Source organism: Mus caroli, unplaced genomic scaffold (assembly GCF_978045245.1).
Source record: "Mus caroli unplaced genomic scaffold, Mus_caroli_1 scaffold_14, whole genome shotgun sequence".
In the NCBI taxonomy this organism is placed as follows: Eukaryota; Metazoa; Chordata; class Mammalia; order Rodentia; family Muridae; genus Mus; species Mus caroli.
The window spans coordinates 113,186,220-113,210,707 of record NW_028227269.1 but is presented as its reverse complement, the minus strand read 5'-3'; the positions used below and the strand labels follow the sequence as shown (position 1 = coordinate 113,210,707).

Below are 24,488 nucleotides of genomic sequence, written 5' to 3'. Positions count from 1 at the left end.
TGCATTTCTTCAGAAATGATTAGGACTTGGATCTTAGCACCCGCCATCTGACCAAAGTGTTCTCTGTCTCCTTTTCTTCCTGGACTAGATTCTTATCTAACAAGTTCACTGTTCATAAATATGCAAATTACATAAATTTATGGTTCTTTCATCAAGAGATATCCACACCCAACACAACATAAATCAGTTTCCTCTCCACAGTTACTGAACACTCTGACCCTCACCATGGAATGGAGCTGTATTCTCTTTTTATGGGCAGCATCTACCGGTATGTGGCTCCCCAGTTTCTTCTGTGAAATAAAGAAAGAGCCTTAGATGACAATGCTATCCGTTCTGCCTTTCTCTCCACAGGTATCTATTCCAAGATCCAGCTTCAGCAGTCTGAATCTGAGGTGAGAAGGCCTGGTGCCTCATTGAAGATATCCTACAAGGCCTCTGACTACACATTCACTAACTACTATATGCACTGGTTGAAGCAGAATCATGGAGACAGCATGGAGTGGATTGTATATATTTATCCTGGAAATGGTGGTAGTAGCTATTCCCAGAAGTTCAAAGGCAAGACCACATTGACTGTAGACAATTCAGCCATCACAGTCTTCCTGCAGCTCAGCAGTCTGACTCTGAAGCCTCTGCTGTCTATTACTGTACTAGACAAGTGCACAATGTTTCAACCACATCCTGAGTGTGTCATAAACTCCCAAGGAGCAGGAAGTTGAAATGACAGAGAAGATTAGCCTGGAGACTATTCCTCAGAAATAATCACCCTGAGTGTCCCTTTATTTGTTCCTGTTCACTGTACTTTATGCTCTTTGTCAAAATTTGAAAATTATAACCAAATAAAATGATGTTAATTAGGTTTACCCCCAATAACACAATGTCTATTGACAATCTCTTGAGCAGTGACCATCTCTGTTGGAATGTTTCCTCTTTAGTAAAACAATAAAAATATAATATTGTTAAAATGCACAATGATCAAATATGTTGGGGTTCCAAGACACTTGATCTTTGATTGAGTAGGCTTGGATAAATTTTAATATCATTAGCATCACATAAATAAGTTCTGATGGTACAAATACTTCTCTTATAATATTATGCTTTGAGTGAACTGAATGCTTGTTTTCAATACTTCTTCCTTAAGCACCAGCTATATCACTCCTGACCATTTACCCAAATGATTCTCCATCATCCCAAAAGGACACTTTTTCATCTATTTTCATAACACATTTATTCATAACAGACAGAAAGTGGGCACAAACTAGATGTCTTTCAATGGAAGAACAGATACAAAAAATGTGGTTTATCTATCCAATGAAATACTACTCAGACATTAAAAAAAGAGAAAATCATGAATCTCAGAGGCACATAGACAGAACTTGAAAATAATTGCTTTGTAAGTTAACCCAGATTCCAAAGGAAATGTGTTGTATATACTCACTTATCAGTGGATATTAGCCATCAATTAGAGGGTAACCTGTAATCAAAGTATCCAAAGAAGCCAAATCAGAAGGAATATCCAAGGGAGCATTGTAGAATCATACACAGAAGGATAAAAAATGATATTGGAGTTGGATGGAAGGAGGGAAGCAGAGGAGGAGGGGAAGGGAAGCAGAGTTGGGGGAAGATCATATGTAGCAGGCAGTGGAGAGAAAAGAGAGATCAATGAAGTGGGCAATCTCAATGATGTGCTAGAAACCCAGAATATGGAGAGCGCCCAGAGCACCTATGTGGGTGACTCTAGATGAGACTCCTAGCAGTGTGGATATGGATCCTGAAGTGGCCATTTCCTGTCTTGATGGAACTCGCCACTGACCCTGATTTGATGGCCAAGGAACTCATACAAGATAGGCCATGAACGTAGAAGTTCAATCATAAATTTAAATCATAAATTGAATAAGAAGTTACAAAAATGATGCTTATGTGCATATCCTTTAGTAGTAATTATCTGGCTAAACATTCATTACCTCTTCTTAGCTCTACAGGTTGTTCGAGAGTTAAGGACCACAAATAAGTTATCATTAAATTTTATATAGATGAGGCCAATCATTATTTTATCTTCGGTTCTTTCACCTACAAAAATTGTTAGGTCCTTTTTTAATAGTTTTATAACCTGATGGAATGTAAATTGTAAATGTCTGCTTCCTATCTCAAAAGTAATTAAATAATGACATTTTAATTGTGGCAGAGTTCTCATTGCAAGTTTTATATCAGAAAGAACTGAATAGCAGTCCTATTAGAAAATATCTTAATAATTGCTTATATTATCATAGGAATACTGATAGGATCATCATTAAAACTTAAGAAATCATCTCTTTGTCTATACAGCCTCATGTTGAGACAGCACATCTTTATTGATCTTCTGAAATCTCCTGAAAAGTGTGGGCAAATAACAAGTGATTATATAAATATTCAATAATAACAGGAAACCTAGTAATAGCAGTAATCTTTACTCAAATATAATCTCCCTGGCCTTGCCTAAAGAAGGAAGGCGAACATGCTTTTTAGTCTCTGGGGCAATCATATGAGGAAAATAACCTGCTAGTTTTTAGCTTCTCCTAGATGGCTCTTGGCAATGCAGAGATAAACACATAGTTAGATGAGGCCATTGCTTCAGGAAACTTCTTAGGGTATCTACCCCTGAGCCAACTCAAACAATATAATTGGTGCAGGGCAAACAAAGACAATTACCAATCAGGATGGTCAGAGAATAGATTACATATTCAAAGTGTAACTTGATTATAGGCTGAGATTTCTTTGAAAATGTACTTTTAAAATAGGGGTTCTGGCATGGTTCAACCTTGGAAGAATAGATATCAGTAAATAAGATGAACTAAAAAAAAAATTTCCTACCTAACAGTGTAGATGGTGAAAAGTATAGTGAAAGAATTTCAGTATTAGTATTTGCTATTCATAAAAAGACTGACTCAGATAGTTTTTGTTTGTCTGGAGTGCTTTCAAACACCAAAAATTGGCAGCCCAAATGCAGGCTACCATATAACAAATGTGTTAGATTTGGAGGAGTCATTTTGAGTTATAGGACTAATAACATTAAGAACAATCTGTTCTGTTTGTATTTTCTAGTTGTGATTTAAATTTTATCCTTGGACTTGTAACAACAAATCATACATATATTCTGTACCACTTGGATAATCAGGGTTCATCAGTCTGTCTTTGTTCTATGAAGCTTGTATGAATAAAGAAGCTGATTTTAATATGTCCACACAGCAGCAATGGGCTCATTATTATTCTAAGACATAGAAGTGGCCTGATTTCTAGCAAGTCAGGTGATAGATTACCCTGACCATAGTGCTGGGCTCCTTCCCTCACATCCCTGACTCCTATTGCCTCTGCTGGCCACCCTTTTCTCATCCCCATGCTGGGAAAGCCTCCATTTGTGGATAGTCTTAGGGCAAATTATATTTGAGGTTGATTCCTTTCTCCTGTGAGGGGTGTGAACAAGGAATGAGTTCAGCACTCAGGTGATTTAATGTAAATGATCTTCCCACCTTAATTTGCAAAATAAAGGAGAGCTGATGATTGGGCAGATAAAGTGAAGGTGGAGTGGAAAATGAGAGAAAGTCTTTCAGTCCAGTTTTACCCATGCTTGTATGGGGTTTTCTTGGCATAGTATATCATATTTGTGGCAGAATGTATAGGAAGGTTGTCTACTTCAAAAAAGAGAATGAATAAGAATCAGAGGCCCCAGTGTTCTTTCATGGGCAGGGTCCTCCTATTGCAATAATATCCTTCCAATCACTAGGCACTATGTTCTAAAACCTTCCCACCTCCAATAGCACTCAGTGGTTGGCAACCAAGCCTTTAGCATAGAGGGCCAATGAGGGATATGGAAAAGCTAATCCATAAGATTGGAAGTGTTTTCTAGGATGTTTACTGTCTTGTTTTAACATGAATGTTTGGTCCTATTTTGCCTAATCTCCAGTTACTATGTTTTCTGAGTCTCTGTTATTGCTAGACTTTAAGGCCTTTCAGAAATTTAGCCTCTGATTGGAAAAGGATTTTTGATGTTTATTTATTCATCCATAATTAAAAAGTTTTCCTTACACTACAATATTAGAATAGAGTTCCATGATATTCTTAATTGGGTGACACTGATTTTAATTTTTTTTTCTTTCCAGTGGTGGTGGTGGCTGTGTCAGCATAGACAAGGGCAACTGTTTAATCCCATCACATAGGAGGAAGAGGCAGGTAGATCTGAGCTTGAGGCCATTTTGGCCTTTGTGAGTTCCATGACAGAAAGGGCCACAGAGAAAATATGTCTTGAAAATAACAAGCAAAGAAAAAAATAGTATTAAACCATTTCTCCCTTCCCCCTTCCTCCTTCCAACCCATCTCATATATCCCATTGCTATTATGTTTGTGTTGGAGATGTAGATCAGAGTTCACAGGTAGGTAAGACCATCATTGCCTTTATCCCATAGCAGCATGCATAGTATTGAATGGTAGTATAAGACCCAGCCATTACAAAGTAATTTTCTAGCACAGACAGGAGGTCATGTGGCCTGGGCTGCCCTCCAACTTGCTTAGCAGTGATGATCAGCACAGATCTTGGCTGCTTCTCAAATGCTAGAATTACAGATGTATGCAATTATACCCAACTATCAACCTAGTTTTAATGCAAACTTTTAATGCCTTTGGTTGAAAAAATTTTTCCATATGGGACTGGAAATTTGGGACTGGATCATTGTCTGGATCATTAGTTTTTCCTACATCATATGTTAACAAAATTTCCTTTGAAATATCACAGTGATATCAACTGTTCCTTTATTGGAACAGTCTTGTAGCCTTCTCAGATTTGATTAGGCCTTTCCCAGCCTTGAAAAGTTTGAACAATATCTTCTTTCTGATCCCAGCAGAGGCCACTAAGGGCTCCAGAATTCTCAAATCACCTGAGAACCTAGGGATCACCTCAGGATCACGGGTGAATGGAAGGCAACATCAGCTTCAAAGAATCGCAGAGGGTCTTGTGCCAGTAGGAACAGGGATGGAGGAACCCCACCAGACCAGAGGCTGGGATCTGTTCCAGTTGGGGCCACCCCCACCATCTTCCTTCTGAGCCAAGAGGAGGCTGCTAAGGGCTCCAGGGTGCTCTCCATGCTACAGGACCCCAGGATCACCTTGGGAACATGGGTGAGTGGAATGCAACATCAGCTTCAAAGAATCGTGGAGGGTCTTGTGCCAGGAGGAACAGGGACAAAGGAACCCTGCCCAACCAGAGCCTGGGATCCATTCAGGTCGGGGCTAGCCCCACCATCTTATGTGTGAACCTGGCCGAGGGCATCTAGGGCACCAGAGGTCTATCCACACCACAGGACCCCTAGCACACCCAGGACCTCATGATCACCTGAGAGCACATGGGTGATAGAAGCAACAGAACTTCTTGGTTAGAGTCCCCTCAGGCCTTCATTTTCAGCCAGGAGGCAAAGCTGAGACCCAGAACCTTGCCAGAGGAGAGTCAGCCTACAGGGAGGGTTTTGACCCCAGAACTCAGGAGGTTGATCAGAGCTCCAGACTGATGGACACCTGCCCTGCAAGAGGAGAGCTTGCCTGCAGAGAGTGCTCTGACCACTGGAACTCAGGTGAGAGTTGGACTCCCAGGAGTGCTGACAGAGGCTAACAGAATCACAGGAGGATCAAGCTCCAACCAGAGACAGCTTGATCATTAACACTAGAGATTTCCAGATGGCAAAAGGCAAACGTAAGAATATTACTAACAGAAAACAAGAACACTGGGCATCATCAGAACCCAGTACTCCCACCACAACGAGTCCTGAATTCCTCAGCACACCTGAAAAGCAAGACATGGATTTAAAATCACATCTCATGATGGCGGTAGAAGATTTAAAAAGGGCATTAATGACTCACTTAAAGAAACACGGGAGAACAGTACTAAAGAGGTAGAAGCCCATAATGATGAAGCACAAAAACCCCTCAAGGAATTACAGGAGACTACTGCTAAACAGGTAGAAGTCCTTAAAGAACTACAGGCAAACACTACTAAACAGGTAGAAGAAACACAAAAATCTCTTAAAGAACTGCAGGAAAACACACCCAGACAGGCAATGGAATTGATCAAAACCATCCAAGATCTAAAAATGGAAGGAGAAATAATGAAGAATCCAAAGAAGAATCCAAAGGAGAAGGGAGACAACTCTGGAGATAGAAACCCTAGGAAAGAAATCAGGAACCATAGATGTGAGCATCAGCAACAGAATACAAGAGATGGAAGAGAGAATCTCAGGTACAGAAGATTCCATTAGGAACATGGACACAAATATTAAAGAAAATGCAAAATGCAAAAAGATCTTAACTCAAAACATGCAGGAAATCCAGGACACAATGAGAAGACCAAAACTACGGGTAATTGGAGTAGATGAGAATGAAGGTTTTCAACTTAAAGGGCCAGCAAATATCTTCAACAAAATTAGAAAAGAAAACTTCCCTATCTTAAAGAAAGAGGTGCCCATGAATATACACGAAGCCTACAGAACTCCAAATAGACTGGACCAGAAAAGAAATTCCTCCTGACACATTATAATCAGAACAATAAATGCACTAAATAAAGACAGAATATTAAAAGCAGTAAGGGAAAATGGTCAAGTAACATATACAGGCAGGCCAATTGGAAGTACTCCAGACTTCTCACCAGAGACTATGAAAGCCAGAATATCCTGGACAGATGTTATACAGACACTAAGAGAAAATAAATGCCAACCCAGGCAACTACACCTATCCAAACTGTCAATTACCATAGATGGAGGAACCAAAGTATTCCACGACAAAACCAAATTCACACAATATCTTTGCACAAATCCAGTCCTTCAAAAGATAATAAAGGGAAAACACCAACACAAAGATGGAAACTACACCCTAGAAAAAGCAAGAAAGTAATCCTTTAACAAAACTAAAAGAAGAATTGATTTCCAATGCAAAGTTATCAAAAAATATAAGGAGGGGCACTTCAAACTCATCAAAGGTAAAATCTACCAAGATGATCTCTCAATTCTAAATATCTATGCTCCAAGTGCAAGGGCAGCCACATTTGTTCGGGCTGGTCTGCAGCTCTCATGTTTCGGTTCCAGCCTGGAAGGCATCTTGGAACTGAAAGAAAGGGAACTAGTCGACGAGAGAAAGATGGAACCAAGACAAGTAGTCTGATCAATGTTCAAATTTTTAATGGCAGACAAGCTTTATAAAGGAGAGGGGAAAGCCCATTCCTGCCAAGTCATCCTTGGAGCCCAGCTGCAGGTGACCACGTGTAGGCTCCAGAACAGCTAGGCAGCAGGTAACAGCAGTGGCAGTGGCAGAACAATAGAGTGATCCAGGGAGGCAGGTTCCACCCCAGGTGATCTTCTTAGTGGCAACAAGGTCAATCCTGGCTCGGCCTGCTTCAGGCTTATGGGAGGCTACACACATTCATTAAAGAAACTTTAGTAAAGCTCAAAGCACACATTGCACCTCAAATAATAATAGTGGGAGACATAAACACTCCACTCTGACCAATGGACAGATCCTGGAAACAGAAAATAAACAGAGACACATGGACAGTAACAGAAGTTATAAAACAAATGGATTGAACAGATACCTATAAAACATTTTTTTCTTAAAACAAAAGGATATACCTTCTTCTCAGCACCTCATGGTACCTCCTCCAAAATTGACCATATAATTGGTCACAAAACAGGCCTCAACAGATACAAAAATATTGAAAATATCCCATGCATCCTATCAGATCACCACAGACTAAGGCTGATCTTCAATAACAACACAAATAATAGAAAGCCAACATTCACGTGGAAACTGAACAACACTCAACTCAATGATACCTTGGTCAAGGAAGATATAAAGAAAGAAATTAAAGACTTTTTAGAGAGTAATGAAAATGAAGCCCCAACATACCCAAACTTATGGGACACAATGAAGGCAGTCCTAAGAAGAAAACTTGCCATAGACCCTCTAGGTCCCTTGTCTGCATGGAATGAATCTCTGGAGCAGATGGGCAAGGAGTTGTCAGGAACTGACAGACAGACTCAACACAAGGGAGTGTGGATCTGATTGTAATTTGTCAAATCGAGCATCAAAAATTTTTACAGAAGAAAATAGGGAAGTTAGATGACACACCAGCAAGGTACAAAGAGGTTACTGGATTATTACACAAAACAAATAAATACAAATATGGAAGAACTGGCAGGAACCAACTGGGGTAAAACTCAATGTTAACAACTGGTATAAATAAACACCTAAGGTCCACTTAATCTTGAAACCCAGGGGCAAGTGCTTAGTGCCCTTGCCATAGTTCCTACTCTAGTCTATTGTATAGTCCACCTTCCCCCTAGGCCATTGCAAATACTTGTTGTGTATGGGTGTGACTCAGCTAGCTATAGTTCTAAGTTTCTACTCTGGTTCCTCTTTAGGTCATAAACTTCCTTCTTCCTAGATAATGGTAATTCCTGTTTAGGACAGTGAATTAGCTATCCATACCCAAGGTTGTATCAAGAACTACCTCCTATCTAACTTAGCTATATGTCAAAATAGCAATCCTTAGGAGCACTTGTAATAAAGCAATATTAAGGGAAAGTACACATATCTGTTTACCAATTAAAGCAAGGACATTTTAGCATTCTTTATATAGGATGCCACGGTTCCAGGAGACTAAGTTTCCATGAACTTAGAACAGTGCCCAGGTTTTCGAGGCCTGTCGTGCTTGTCACTACTGGAGTGGATGTAGTAAAACTCATAGCTGTTAACTTACCTGTGAGTACCACAGTGGTTCTTCCTCATTTTGCTGTATGTGACTACTCCAGTAATTCCTACATGGTTACATGGTGGCAATATATAAGAGCTCAAGACTCATCACTGTACTGCTATGCTCAGCTGCTCTGGCCAAGGTACAGCTTGATGAAAGCAACAAAGGCCCTGATCTCTCTTGTTTAGACCTTATTACAAATTGGTACTGCTAGAGTTGTATTCAACTGCCACTAGGAAAGAGGATGACTTTGAAAGAAGTATTGAGGATAATGTAGAAACAACTTAACTTCAGACACTGAGACACCAGTCATCTCCAGATAAACAAGAGCCATTTTTTTTTCTCCTGAGGCTGAACCAAGTAAACACAATCTTCAGGGTAACCTTACTAGTCAAGTCAGACTGGGCAACTTTATGAGAAATCTACGTGCAGGCGAGTTCTGGACCAGCAGGGGGCACAATGGGGCCAAGAATGGTCAGCAGAGAGATACTGTGTGTGTGGAGGGGACTCTGTGTCTTCTGTTGTTTTCTATCTTAATTTATATTTACATATTGTGATTGATATATAATGTTTCCATGCTCAAACACAGTGAAGATTCTTTGAAGTTAAACACTTCAAAGATATATATATATATATATATATATATATATATATATATATATATATGTATATTTATCATATATATTCATGTCTTCTTGATGCAATATTCTGTTGAGCTATACACAGTTTATTTACATAATTTAGTTCTGCTGATAATGCTGCAATAATCACTCATGTATAAAAGTTTCTGAAGTATATTTAGTTTTGGTCATTTGGGTGACATTTCTAATGTATACAATATTGGAAAAGCAAATGTTAATTGTTTGTATTGAAAGGAGGCTGTGAATTCTAATAAGGTAGCTGTTTTTGAAATTTCCCATCACTATTGTCATCCTTGTAACCACCTGTAAATCCATCTGTCAACTGTGTCACAAGTGGGGCCCCTGTCTCAGGCTGCAAATCTTTTTAGTGCACAGGCTCTAATGTTACTTCCATTGCCTCAACACAAGGTTCATGGATGAGGTATGGGATGATTTTCCACAGACAAGATTACGACTTGGGGTTCAGCATCCTGATTCCTGTCCCAGGTGTCCCTTCTTCTGGAGCAGGAGTAGGTGCTTATCTAATATGTATCCTGTTCATGAATATGCAAATCCTGTGAGTCTACAAGGTAAATATAGGGTTGTCTACACCAAACGAAAAACATAAGATCACTGGTCTCTCTACAGTTACTTGGCACACAGGACCTCGCCATGGGATGGAGCTGTATCATCCTCTTCTTGGTAGCAACAGCTACAGGTAAGGGGCTCACAGTAGCAGGCTTCAGGTGTGGCCATATACTTGGGTGACAATGACATTCACTCTGCCTTTCTGTCCACAGGTGTCCACTCCCAGGTCCAACTGCAGCAGTCTGGGCCTGAGCTGGTGAAGCCTGGGGCTTCAGTGAAGATGTCCTGCAAGGCTTCAGGCTACACCTTCACCAGCTACTGGATGCACTGGGTGAAGCAGCGGCCTGGACAAGGCCTTGAATGGATAGGCATGATTGATCCTTTCGATAGTGAAACTAGGTTAAATCAGAAGTTTAAGGACAAGGCCACATTGACTGTAGACAAATCCTCCAGCACAGCTTACATGCAGCTCAGCAGCCTGACATCTGAGGACTCTGCGGTCTATTACTGTGCAAGACACAGTGTTGCAACCACATCCTGAGAGTGTCAGAAACCCTGGAGGAGTAGCAAACTGCCCTGGGACTGAGGAGACTCAGAGCAGGTTTGCTCGTAGACTTGCTCAGATACAGCCAGGATGGTATGTAGTATGGGCCCCGGACATATATTGTTTGAAATCTAATTTTGGCAAATGACAAAGTTGGCAGTTTTATGTGAATGGGTCTATGATAATGTGATGCTCACGGTTAAAATGATCACTTTCAGGTCAAAGGACTTTGGTTTTCACAGAGGCATAGTTTGGGTTCAGGTTTCCTGACAGGAAGAACTTGAGAATGCTGTATAAGAATCTCATATTATTGATGGAATAAACGTGAGTATTTCTGCTGTGTGTTCCATGTCCCTTTTAAGAGTAGTTGGTGTCCTATAAGGTTTGAAAAGGGAAGTCCCTGAAAACCTCTCTTTAGCTTTGGTGCCAGGAATTTAATTCAGCATGCACATATATGCTAATACATCCTGTTCTGAGTTACATCCCTACATGGAAAACCCTTTGATCTCTTATCAGCATGTATATAACAAAGAACAGTGGAAACAGAAGTGTAGGCAAAGGGGCTGAAACTTTATCATTCCTACTGACTAATGATGTGTCAATTGAAGTAGAAGGAAGACAAAAACCACTTGAGTCATTCGGTATGAGACTCTAATCTTAACATTAGATAAATTCTGCTCTTAATGTTTCTTAAAGAAAATTCCCTTCTCTGACAGTGGGGCACCCCCACAATCCATGTTTAAGCTCAAAATCAAAGCTTTTTCAGGATCATCAAACATCTGATAAAGAGAAATATTTCTGAGATGATCAGTACACTCTTTATGTTTTTATTTGAAACCATCTGCACTAAGCAAGATGTTCATTTCCCCACCATATGGGAGAAGAGCAAAACAGGGCAAATGCATCTGCTAGCATAGTCGCAGTGTGTGAACATTATCACACTGACTATTTGGGGAGATGTTATTCATAAAGTTTATTCAGAAAGTTCTTACAGTAAATTTTACTCCTGGATCAGTAAGTGGAACACAAAATAATGTAGTCTCATTTCGGCATGGGGCTGTGTTTTCTGTAAGTGCTGCAAGATTGGAGAAACAGAAACATTAATTAAAAAAGATCTATCCAGAAAGAGAATATTCAATGCCCCTAACTCCCAGAATAGAAAGGTGTATTGGGATCACCCAGGTTACTTTTTGTTCTGTTTTGTTTATATTTTTGTTTTGTTTTGTTTTATTTTGTTTTGTTTTGTTTGCTTGTTTTAATTATGTTTCATCTTTTAATTTAATTAATATATTTTTAATTTTTTAAACCTATTTTTTACATTCCAGTCATTATCCCCCTCCCAATCATCCCTTTGACAGTTCCTCATCCTGTTCATCCTGCCTGTTACAATTAAGATGTCTCCTCCCCACTCCCTGGGATCTCAAGTCTCTTAAGGGTTAGGTGCATCTCTTCTGACTGAGGCTAGACCAGGCAGTCTAGCTTCCTGTACATATGGCAACACCCCAACATCTCAGACCAAGACAACAGGACAAGAGATGTGACCACAGTAAAGTAGGCCCAAATGTGTTCTCCATGCTAATGAGGTTCCTAAAGAACTGCAGAGCTTAGCCAGGAAGTTTCTGTTCCCAGACATTCCTCCCTGCAAATGGTATTTAATCTCAGGCCCACTCTGAGAAGTAGAGTATGGTTTTGCATATACCCATTCCTCAATGACAGTAAACATTTTTTTTCTTTTTTTTATTAGGTATTTTCTTCATTTACATTTCCAATGCTATCCCAAAAGTCCCCCATGCTCTTCCCCCAACTCTCCTTCCCCCCCACCCCACACTCCCACTTCTTGGCCCTGTTGTTCCCCTGTACTTAGGCATATAAAGTTTGCAAGACCAATGGGCCTCTCTTTTAACTGATGGCCCATTAGGCCATCTTCTTATACATATGCAGCTAGAGACATGAGCTCCAGGGGGTATTGGTTAGTTCATATTGTTGTTCTGAAAGATCCTGACAGAATGTAAAAGGACACAGAAGCCCTGAAATTGGCGAGATAGACGTCAGTGTTAGCAGAACTAGCTTCACTGATTTAGAAAAATAGAGGTGCACAATGCTCTGGCCACTCCTCCAACCTGTGTCTGCCAATGTTCTGTCCAGGTGTGTGCCCATTGCTGGACCTTCATTAGATTTTTTTTTTCCTTGTTTCCCTCCCATACCCATTTCTTGAGGAATCAATCATTTCAGAATAGATATTGTTTAGATCTGGAAATCCCCTACTCCCCCCTTTCCTTTCCCCCCTGAGGGCCTATAAAAACTGGGACCTCTTTCTCCTCGGGGTCGACTCCTCTACCCCTGTGTGAGATATGAGTCGTCCCTAGAGCTCTGGCTTTCCCCGAATAAAGCCTCATGTGGTTTGCAACAAGCTCGGTCTATTGTAAGTTCTTGGGTGTCCACTATTGTCCTGAGGCCTGAGCGAGGGGCTCCTCTCAGAGTCTTTCAGTTCCACCTATAGGGTTGCAGATCCCTTTAGCTCCTTGGGTACTTTCTCTACCTCCTCCATTAGGGGCCCTTTGATCCATTAACTAGCTGAGTGTGAGCATCCACTTCTGTGTTTGCTAGGCTCAAGAATAGCCTCAGCAGAAACAGCTATATCAGGGTCCTTTCAGCAAAATCTTGCTAATGTATGCAATGGTGTCAGCGTTTGGGGGATGATTATGGGATGGATTCCCGGGTATGGCAGTCTCTAGATGGTCTATCCTTTCATCTCAGCTCAAAACTTTGTCTCTGTAACTCCATCCATGGGGGTTTTGTTCCCAATTCTAAGAAGGGGCAAAGTGTCCACACTTTGGTCTTCATTCTTCTTGAGTTTCATGTGTTTTACAAATTGTATCTTATATCTTGGTTATTCTAAGTTTCTGGGCTAATTTCCACTTATCAGTGAGTGCATATATGAGAATTCTTTTGTGATTGGGTTACCTCACTCAGGATGATGCCCTCCAGGTCCATCCATTTGCCTAGGAATTTCATAAATTCATTCTTTTTAATAGTTTTGTAGTACTCCATTATGTAAATGTATCACATTTTCTGTATCTATTCCTCTGTTGAGGGGCATCTGGGTTGTTTCCAGCTTCAAGCTATTATAAATAAGGCTGCTATGAACATAGAGGAGCATGTGTCCTTCTTACCAGTTGGAACATCTTCTGGATATATGCCCAGGAAAGGTATTGCGGGATCCTCCTGTAGTACTATGTGCAATTTTCTGAGGAACTGCCAGTCTGATTTCCAGAGTGGTTGTACAAGCTTGCAATCCCACCAACAATGGAGGAGTATTCCTCTTTCCCCACATCCTTGCCAACATCTGTTGTCAACTGAATTTTTGATCTTAGCCATTCTGACTGGTGCGAGGTGGAATCTCAGGGTCGTTTTGATTTGCATTTCCCTGATAATTAAGGATGCTGAACATTTTTTTCAGGTGTTTCTCAGCCATTCAGTATTCCTCAGGTGAGAATTCTTTTTTAGCTCTGAGCCCCATTTTTTAATGGGGTTATTTGATTTTCTGGAGTCCACCTTCTTGAGTTACATATATATATATGTGTACATATATACACACATATATGTATATATGTATATGTATATATGTGTGTGTGTGTGTGTGTGTGTATGTATATATATTGGATATTAGTCCCCTGTATGATTTAGGATAGATAAAGATCCTTTCCCAATCTGTTGGTGGCCTTTTTGCCTTACAGAAGCCTTGCAATTTTATGAGGTCCCATTTGTTGATACTCGATCTTACAGCACAAGCTATTGCTGTTCTATTCATGAATTTTCCTCCTGTGCCCATATCTTCGAGACTTTTACCCACTTTCTCCTCTATAAGTTCACTGTCTCTGGTTTTATGTGGAGTTCCTTGATCCACTTAGATTTGACCTTAGTACAAGATAGGAATGGAACAATTTACATTCTTCTACATGTTAACCACCAGTTGTGCCAGCACCATTTGTTGAAAATGCTGTCTTTTTTTCCACTGGATAGTTTTAGCTCCCTTGTCAAAGATCAAGTGACCATAGGTGTATGGTTTCATTTACGGATCTTCAATTCTATTCCATTGATCTACTTGTCTGTTGCCATACCAGTACCATGCAGTTTTTATCACAATTGCTCTGTAGTAAAGCTTTAGGTCAGGCATGGTGATTTCCCCAGAGGTTCTTTTATCCTTGTGAAGAATTTTTGCTATCCTAGGTTTTTTGTTATTCTAGATGAATTTGCAGATTGCCCTTTCAAATTCGTTGAAGAAGAATTGAGTTGGAATTTTGATGGGGACTGCATTGAATCTGTAGATAGCTTTTGGCAAGATAGCCATTTTTACTATATTGAACCTGCCAATCCATGAGCATGGGAGATCTTTCCATCTTCTGAGATCGTCTTTCATTTCTTTCCATCATCGGAGATCATCTTTAATTTCTTTCTTCAGAGACTTGAAGTTCTTATCATACAGTTTTTTCACTTCTTTAGTTAGAGCCATGCCAAGGTATTTTATATTATTTGTGACTATTGAGAAGGGTGTTGTTTCCATAATTTCTTTCTCAGCCTGTTTATCCTTTGTGTAGAGGAAGTCCATTTCCTTGTTTGAGTTAATTTTTTATCCAGCTACTTCATTGAAGCTGTTTATCAGGTTTAGGAGTTCTCTGGTGGCATTTTTAGGGTCAAGTATATATACTATCTTATCATTTGCCAAAAGTGATATTTTGACTTCTTCCTTTCCAATTTCTATCCCCTTGATCTCATTTTATTGTCAAATTGCTCTGGCTAGGACTTCAAGTACAATGTTGAATAGGTAAGGAGAAAGTGGGCAGCCTGTGTAGTCCCTGATTTTAGTGGGATTGTTTCCAGCTTCTCACCATTTACTTTGACGTTGTCCTGAAGCAGATCTAGAAGATGGTGACTTATCAGAGGAAGGAGCATGCTTTTGGATGTGTCATGAGTTGTGGTTAGGATGAGATCTACCACCCATTCAGAGTAAGAAGATAGCTTCTGATGAGACCTGCATTCTTCCAAATCATTCTTATAGCTCAGTAGCCACAACCAGTCTTAGTGCAGGCAGCCTTTGCTGGAGTTGTAGAGCAACCTCAGGGCTTCCCAGCAGTGGCCATTACAACACATTGAACTTTTTTATCTTGGTATGGAACATTTAATTTCTCCATGAAACACTCAAAGAGTTTAGCTTGTGAGAAATAACTTTAATCCCAGAACTATATATTTTCTTCCCATATATCCTACATTGAATTAGAAAATGATATAGTAATCAATTTCACTCCCAATAAAATATTACAAAATATTTACAGGAAAATATTTAAAATAACTCAAAAACAAAAGTCAAGATGAAATAAACTTTATTTATCCTTCACAATTCTCTACTCAAGGCACATGATTCAAAACAAATAACTAAAACTTCAAGAAAAATATCTAGCAGAATTCCCAAAATAGAGAGGGGAAGAGAGGGAGGAGATGGTGGTGTCAAATAGAACAGCATTTAGCAGCAGTGTTTCACATCCTGGCCTATTGAAAAGAAACATCTTGTGTGGAGTGAGGGCATGGATCACAGCAGGCAAGCATTAGGAGGCTCATGGAAGTGGACATGAAAAACACCTGACAGTGGACATTTCTCTTAACCTTAACTTTAACAAGAGTCTCTTTTTCCACAAACCAGTACTCTGATGAGAAGCCTGTCCTGGAAGCAGGAGAGTCTTTCACAGCAGTCCTTCCATCTCTATCATAAATACTTCATAAGCATTATCCTTGGTTTGTACTGAGACAGGAAATGAAGGACTAGATCTTGGGGCTGCTTTGGCAATGAGCACAGCAGAGTCATCCTGAGATCTTCTCTGGTGAACAGCAGTACCCCACTTATTCTCATGGTATACCCTCAGTGCAGTGGGCACAAAATATATGACCCCTATTTTGGGATTGGTGATCTGGGGCTTAGCACTGATGGTCACTGTGGACTTCTTGATGGTGGCTGCACTTGCATCCTCTGCCTTTGGTTGCTGAATGAGGCTGGGCAGGGCACTCAACACTCCTGGGTTGGGCAAGGGAGCTGATTGGAAATGGCCAGGTTGGGCAGAAGGAAGAGGAGGCCTCAAGGGTAGGCACAGCATTCTAGGATGAGGAGGAGGGATACCTGGAGGTCGATTGTAAGAGGTCGACTTCCTAGGGCTCCTCAAGGATGGTCCTCAGGGAGCAGACCTGGTGGGCCTGTTGGAGGTCCTTGAGGTAAAAGTTGTGGTAAAGGCCCTTGAATTCCTGGCATTCCAGGTGGTCTTAGGAATGGAGGAAGGCTTGTATGTGGGTCAGGATTCTGTAAGGGTGGGACAGGTGGCCTTCGTGGCATGGGAGCTGCTTAAGTAGGAACAGACTGTAGAGCGTGTACCGTCAGAGTAGGAATCTACTTTGTGCTGCTTTTGTGATTGCTTCTCTGCTTCAGAATTATCAGAGTCTTTGTCATCATCCTCTTTTGAAAATTCTTCCACTTCCTGTTCTTCCTCAGGGATATCATGACCTACCATTCGAAGCATCTTGACATGAACAGGAGTCAGCTCCTTCATGTGCTTCTTCCTTAGGTTCCCAGACATATCAGCAAATTGAATGCCCAGACCTGACTTTGTCTCTTCAGTGATGTTGTGCTTACTGTTATCTCTGTGCCTGAACTCATACCAGTCACTCTCTGCATCCAATCTGTCAGTGTCACTGTCCTCAGTACCTATATCATACTTATCTTGGTCCATGTTCTTAGGATAGCCGTCATCTTCACAGGTGCTGGACATGTTATCACCATAAATCTGCTGAGCACGTTCTGGACTGTACAGCATGTCTTCATCTTGCCTCTAAGGGGAAAGTTCTAGAGCAAAGCCCACTTTACTGCCATACATCTGCAGGACTTGAGGAGGAGGTGGGCCAGGTGGAGGGCCTGGTGGTTTCCTGCCAGGAGGCATAGAAGGAACACCATGTCCCAGAAGAGGAAGGATAGAAACTGCTCCAATTGTAGGCCCGTATGCTGAGAGTTTCTTCAGTATGGAGGGTGGCTGGGCACCAGGAAGTGGAATGCCCTGAATCAAGATGTTGGAAGGAGAATGCAGCATGTCTGGCAAAGGGATACTCTGTACTTCCACATGCTGAGAGTTCTTCACAGGATAAAAATACTAGCTCAGTTGAGCTCTCTTCTGTTTATATTCTACTTCTAGCTTTCTCAATTCTTTTTCAATAGCTAGGATTTTCATAAAGTCATAGAATTGTTGAAAGGTTTCTCCCAGCTTTTTTTGCTCATCCTTCAGTACTTACTTCCTCATTCAACTGTGGCCGTTATACTGTTATACACCATTTCATCAAACTTCCCCTTGCCCTGGATAATCTGTTTAGGATCTTTCACCTTCAAAACTACAGCTTGTACCATCATGCACTGCTTTTTGTTCCTTTTCATTTGTCTCTTCCCTGTTTCATTTTGGGCTTGATCTGTGGGGGCCATAAACTTTCATTCTTGGTGGAGGATGTTTATCTTTGTCCCATGTTGACAATTTATATGATTTACTTCTTTTTTTTTTCCACATGTTCTTTTTATTCAAGTGTTTACTCAAGGCAGTATTTAAAGTCCGGCTTTTTAAATGAAAGGCCTAAACTATGAAATTTTATAAATATGACACTGGCAAAGAATGAGCATCTGGATAATTTAAGCCTTCATTATCCCGGAGTCCAAGTTTGTAACACAGAATGCAAAGATCAGTAACATTCACAAGAAACAACTGAGAAACCCTGGGTGCTCGGTAACTTTGTCAAGGAAGAGGAAGGTCAGTTCAGCCTTGCTGAGTAGTAAAGCAACAACTAGTTCTTTTGTGGCAGAGCATCCTCTGCTTCAGAACTTGGCCTGTAAAGTCACTTTCTCCATCAGCAAATCTGAGTATCTCTGCTGAAGCTTTTTCTCTCGTTCCTGCTGCAGCTGCACATCTCCTTTTAAACACTCTAGCCTATGGGAAATAGCAGAGTCTTCATGTTTCTTGAGTTCTTCAAAAGTGCATAGCTCAAAGCGAGCCTGCTCAACCTGGTCCCATAAGTCATTCAATTGTTTCATGAGCCCCATAGCACGAGACTGGTAACCACCAAGCAAAATTTTCATCTTCTTTTCTGTCTTTTCAGCTCTCTTGGCTTCTGTTGTCATGTGACCCCTGTTTCTCTTAAGTCTCTTTTCAAGTGATTCAATTCTGTCCTTTTTGCTAGCAAGATTAGCATGAGTGTATCGGCTCTGAGCAGGAAGATAGAGGACTTGACTGTAGCATTCCTCCCATACCTGGTTGTAAGCTTCTCTAGAGAGTTCTCCATGGCTCATTCCTTGTTTTACCACTTCCATCTCTTGTACAAGAACATACTGGGCCTTTTTCAGATCTTCTTTGGAGAACTTCTCATAAGGGCTATGCTCAAGATAGGTAATGTGCTTTGAATTGTTGGTAGCAAGCCCGACATTTTTTCCTTTTTTATTTCCAGATGGTTCGTAGGGGTGATGTAGAAGATCATAATGAAGCATCACAATCATTTCTTTTTTGATCAGTTCTTCACTCTTCTGTAAATCTGTTAGGGGTGGTTCTACATTTGAAGTTCTTAAAATAGATTTATTTACTTCAGATGGTCTGGGTAGATCCTTCTGAACAGCTTTGTGTATTCCTTTCATTTCCTTTACATGCTCAGCATCTCTTATGGCCTGCTTTTGAGCATCCATATCAGAAGTATCTTCAATGTAGGTATCATCTATTTCATGTTCTTCCAGTTCCTTCTCAGCATTTTCAGGCAGAAAAATTTCAAAATCGTTCTTAGGTGCAGGGAGTCATAACAACCCTAGACGGAGTTGTTCAGGAGATTCTCTTTCCATCTGCTTCACATAAGAGGGGTCACTGTAGTCTGCCATTCTGTCCTCTGGATAAATGTTTAACTTGTCTCTAAATGGTGTTCTATCTGGGGTGGCATTAGAGACTGGTTTAGGGCTTGTTCCACTTCGGGGAGTCAGCCCTTCAGCTCCATTAGGAGGAGTCCTGAAAGGGGTAGCCAGAACTGTATTTGGAGTCTGCATAACCTGCTGCTGTGTGGTCACGACAGAGATGTCACTCTCATGCAGTAGAGTATCTATCCCACCTTTCAATGGAGTGTCCACATTGGTCAAGGCAATGAGGTTCTGAGCTTCCTGTAGAATCCTGTCTTGAGAGGATGGTGTCTGTGGGGTTCTCAGAGCAATACTGTTGTTTTTTGTGACATAGTACAGGAGAGTGCTAGAAGCAGAGTTTGTTATTCCAGACACCTCTGCTATCTGCCGTGCAATTTCACTGGCCTGGCCTACCTTGACAACTTCCTGGAGTTCAGCATCTGAAATCTGTGGGGCAGGCAACACAAGTTTGCTTCTCTTTTTAGCAAATTCAGAGACACCACTAGTTTGGAGGATAACTGATGGTAATTCAGATGCCCTTCTCCTTTTAAAACACTGTTTGTGTTTTTTTTCTTTCTCTTCCTTCTTTTTCAGATCTTAGCTCCCCATCAAGATCCTGCTGTCGTAATTTACTGAAATCTGCATCAAGGGCCTGGCAATTCTCCTCAGAAGTATCATAAAATCCAGGAGCAGGCTTTTTTTCAAATGGGATTTCAGCATTATAATCGAGTCCTCTCTTCTTTTTCCTTTTGTTCTGAATCTCTATAGCAGCTGCTTGAAGCTCTCACCTTTTCTGGAGGGCAGCAAGATACCTTGCTTCTTCCAACTGCTTTTTTCTTGCTTTCCTTTTAGCCTTCTTTCCTTGAGTATGGGCCAGATGGGCTCGAGCCTCAGAAAGCATCTCAAGTTCATCTTCATCCATGTCAATTGGATCAGGCCGGGCTGGTTTGGTTTCTGGGTTTGGATCTATCTCTCCAGGCTTAAGTTTTCCGGAGTCATCTGTTGTTTCCTCTTCATTGTACCTTTGCACAGTTTTGTCCAGGAGGAACTCATAGTGTTCCAAGCACTGGGATGCTGTTCTTCTTATGGTGGGATCAATGGTCCTCCATTCTGTTGGCGTCAGCTTGGCCTAGTACAAGAGTTTTTCTTCCTCTTCTCTGGACCATTCAGTTTTTTTAATACTTGGATCCAGCCATTCGTACCATCTGGCTTTGCATTGCTTTGCTGATTTCCTATGCAGCAATGAGGCAATCCTAGTCCACTGGTTTTTCCCATATTTCATTACCTCTGCTTTCAGAATTTCATCCTCCATATCCTCCACACTCCCCCTTTGATCATGATTCTGGGAATCTTGGCAGCAGAATGTCCCAGCAAGCAGACAAGTGGAGCTTTGAGAAGGTAGTAATGGTGCTTCTGTCACAGACTCAGAGAGGCCACTTCTTCCAAGAGCAACTTTCTGCTTTTCATATGATTTACTTTTTAATTTTAGAACAGGAATGACTGTAAGGTTCCAGGGCAGGCAAGAGCAGCTAGAAGGTTCTCCTGGAGAAATTTCTGAGAAGGGAACTTCACCTCTGCCTCAGGTTCAACCACACAGACACTGCCATATTGAAACCTCATGCCTTGGAAAAGATGAATTTATATTTATCAAAACTTCAGCACACAACAATGAATTGTATAGCTTAATAAAAATTTCATTTTATCATTCTGAGGATTGTAGTTTTATATAACAAGTAGCTGTTTAAGATTTCATAAAACACTTAATAGACTCAGATACCCTTTCTATACATTTTAAAGAAGTTTAGAGTACCCAATATTATAAGGTAATTTGTGTTTATCAGACTTTTAATATATCACTAGAACACTTACAAATATGCACTGCTGCACTTTGAGTGGACATGCTCAAAACATATAATAAAACAGTTTCACTGCTGGTGAGATTGCTCAGCAGTTGAAAGCACTGGATGTTCTTCCAGAGGTCCTGAGTTCAATTCCCATCAACCACATGATGACTCACACCCATTTGTAATGGGTTCCAGTACCCCTTTTGGTGTGTCTGAGAACATCTAGAGTATGCTCCTATAAATAAATTACTCTTAAGTTGTTTTTTTTTTTTAAGTTCACAAAATGAACGAAAAATTAAAGCCTCAGGTTTTGTTACTTAGTTCTACTTTTGAAACAAATTTATGCATTAAAGCAGTTGACATAGACACATATGACAATTATATGAAGTCCTGGTGCATCCAGTGAAACATAACAGCAAAGACCAACCAGAAAGTTCATCTCCATCTCCTTAGGATGTGAGAAATTCTTAGTAACAAACCAACCAACTAGTATAGGACTAAACAGATTAACAGTGTCTTAGTCAGGGTTTCTATTCCTGCACAAACATGATGACCAAGAAGCAAGTTATGGAGGAAAGGGTTTATTCGGCTTACTCTTCCACATTGCTGTTCATCACCAAAGGAAGTCAGGACTGGAACTCAAGCAGGTCAGGAAGCAGGAGCTGATGCAGAGGCCATGGAGGGATGTTTTTTACTGGCTTGCCTCCTCTGGCTTGCTCAGCCTGCTCTCTTATAGAACCAAGACTACCAGCCCAGAGATGGTCCCACCCACAAAGGGCCTTTCCCCCTTGATCACTAATTGAGAAAATGCCTTATAGTTGGATCTCATGGAGGCATTTCCTCAACTGAAGCTCCTTTCTCTGTGATAACTCCAGCTGTGTCAAGTTGACACACAAAACCAGCCAGTACAAACAGTAAAAGTAAAAAAAAAAAAAAAAAAAAAATCTCCAGAAACACTACTGAGTTCATTTTGTGTTGACCATCTACTTCTGGGTATGGGGCTTTTCCATAAAAATGTTTTTTTTTACATAGTGAGACTCCCTTGAAGAAAAATAACTTTTCCTTCCTTCCTTCCTTCCTTCCTTCCTTCCTTCCTTCCTTCCTTCCTTCCTTCCTTCCTTCCTTTGTTTCTTTCTTTGTTTGTTTCTTTCTTTCTTAAAAAAATTTTATAGACAGGTGTTTCAAGACAGGGTTTCTCTGTAGGCCTGGCTGTCCTGCAACTCACTTTGTAGACCAGGCTGGCCTCGAACTCAGAAATCTCCCTGCCTCTGCCTCCCAAGTGATGGGATTAAAGGTGTTTGCCACCACAAGAGGCTTTTATTTTCTAATTTTTTCTTTGTGAGCAGTTACTGGAGATAGTGTCTGGAACCAATCCAGGTCCTATGTGAGAAGAGCCAATGCTCTGAATAAATGAGCTGTCTCTCTAGCCAGTACTTGCTGCTTTTTATAAATGACATTTAAAAACATACAAATGAAAGCTAACTGAAAGCATTGTATTCATCAAGCCTGGCCATTTTGAGACTTTACTTTTCAACATTGCTATGACAAGCACACAATACACAGCGAACCCATGGCTTTTTTCTGTGTGCATTCATTTCAAATTCTACCTTTCCTCTCATAGTCCTACTAATATATATCAGAGTACCTGAAGAAGACTCAAATATTTGCTACCTCTAACACTTGGTAAGCACTACTCACGCCTATTTTTCTGTATCAAGGCTACTACCATACTAGTAAATATTGCATGTTGGTTCTACCTTCATTTCTGTGGCTATTGTTAAAAAACTCTTGAAAATCACAATTTACAGGTGGATGGGTTTATCCAGCTTACTATTCCAGGTTAAAATGTAGCAAGTAATGTGAAGGCAGCTAGTTAAATTCCTCACAACAAAGCAAGATGGACTTGCTTTCTTGCAGAGAAGGAAGGAGGGAGGCAAGTAGGCTGGCAAGGCACCTGATGAAAGACCCCAGGTTCTGAACTGCCTAATCATCAATGAAGCCCACAAGAGCTTCTAGCCATGATCATGGCCAAGTTACCTCGCTCTGACACTGAGCCTGAAAAATCTGGTTAGAAAAATGGAAAATATATGTACTCCCAGACCCTTGCATATCCAGAACCCAAATCGACTCCTTACCTGGTGAGCACCATCTTCTCTAAAGGAGGACTGAGACTCAGAAGAGAGATGATTCTTTCAGAGATAGGGTTTGTCTGTGTAATCCTGGCTGCCCTGAAACTCTTTCTACCGACCAGGTTAAGCTAGATCAGATATCTGTTTGCATCTGCCTCCCAAGTCGAAGGCAGCAAGGAGAACCTACTGTGTCTCACCCTGGGCAGAGCTTGAGTATATAAACATTTCCCCAAAGCCCAGCCTCCACAGTGGCACACCTCCTCCAACCAGACCACACCTCCAGATAGGACCACACACTGCTCCAAGCATAATTAAATCACCACACCAACAAAATAAACCAAAGGGCAATTCTTACTTGATACTGGCTTTCTATGGTGATGAGAGACAAAAGATGCTACAGAGGACAATGTTAAAATAATGAATGTGGGAAATCAGAAATGCCTAGACCATAACCTGGGTTGTAGGCTTGGAAGAAAGGGATGGGTATGTATTCTTACAGTCAAGTCTCATTTTCCGCAGGGGCATATCATTTGGGCTGCTTGTACCATGATGATCCCTCTTTGTCCTCTGCTTATATAGAGAACAGCAACTTTACTACAACACAACTAAGAAAGTAGATCTGTCAAAGTGATTTGGTGTCAGAATGGGAAAAAGCCCTTGCTCACATGCTTCACTACCTGAGTACAGTCTCAGATAGATAGAGAAAAATGACTCTCTCAGGTTGTTCTCTAACTTTCACAGAGGTGTTGTAGTTGTTTTAGACACACACACACACCCCACACTCATATACGTCATGTAACCATAGTGTGTCTGTGTGTGTCTGTGTGTGTCTGTGTTTTGTCTGCATAGCTATCTGAAACCACATGCATGCTTGGTGCCTGAAGATGCTAGAAGTGGGCATTGGACCCACTGGGTACTAGAATAGCAGATGTTTCTTCTGAGCCACCATGTTAGTGTTTGGGATTAGTGCTCTTAAGTGGTTGCTTTTTGGCCTAGTCTGAAGAGACAGAATGAGGGTAAGTTTTAGAGACTCAGATTAATAGCCTTGA

At 40.8% G+C, this 24,488-nt stretch overlaps 3 pseudogenes and 1 gene segment (V, D, J or C); 2 read left to right on the top strand and 2 right to left on the bottom strand.

The window, feature by feature from the left end:
- The first annotated feature begins 225 nt into the window (after positions 1-225).
- On the top strand, positions 226-719 carry LOC110288912 (Ig heavy chain V region 108A pseudogene; annotated as a pseudogene).
- Positions 720-10,037: 9,318 nt separating this feature from the next.
- Positions 10,038-10,513, top strand: LOC147001348 (Ig heavy chain V region 3-like). The segment is given in 2 exon segments: positions 10,038-10,102; positions 10,185-10,513. Coding segments are annotated over 2 exon segments (375 nt in total).
- A 5,741-nt stretch (positions 10,514-16,254) lies between these two features.
- Positions 16,255-18,067, bottom strand: LOC147001347 (WW domain-binding protein 11 pseudogene; annotated as a pseudogene).
- Positions 18,068-18,410: 343 nt separating this feature from the next.
- Positions 18,411-20,810, bottom strand: LOC147001346 (cell division cycle 5-like protein pseudogene; annotated as a pseudogene).
- Between the last annotated feature and the right edge of the window lie 3,678 nt (positions 20,811-24,488).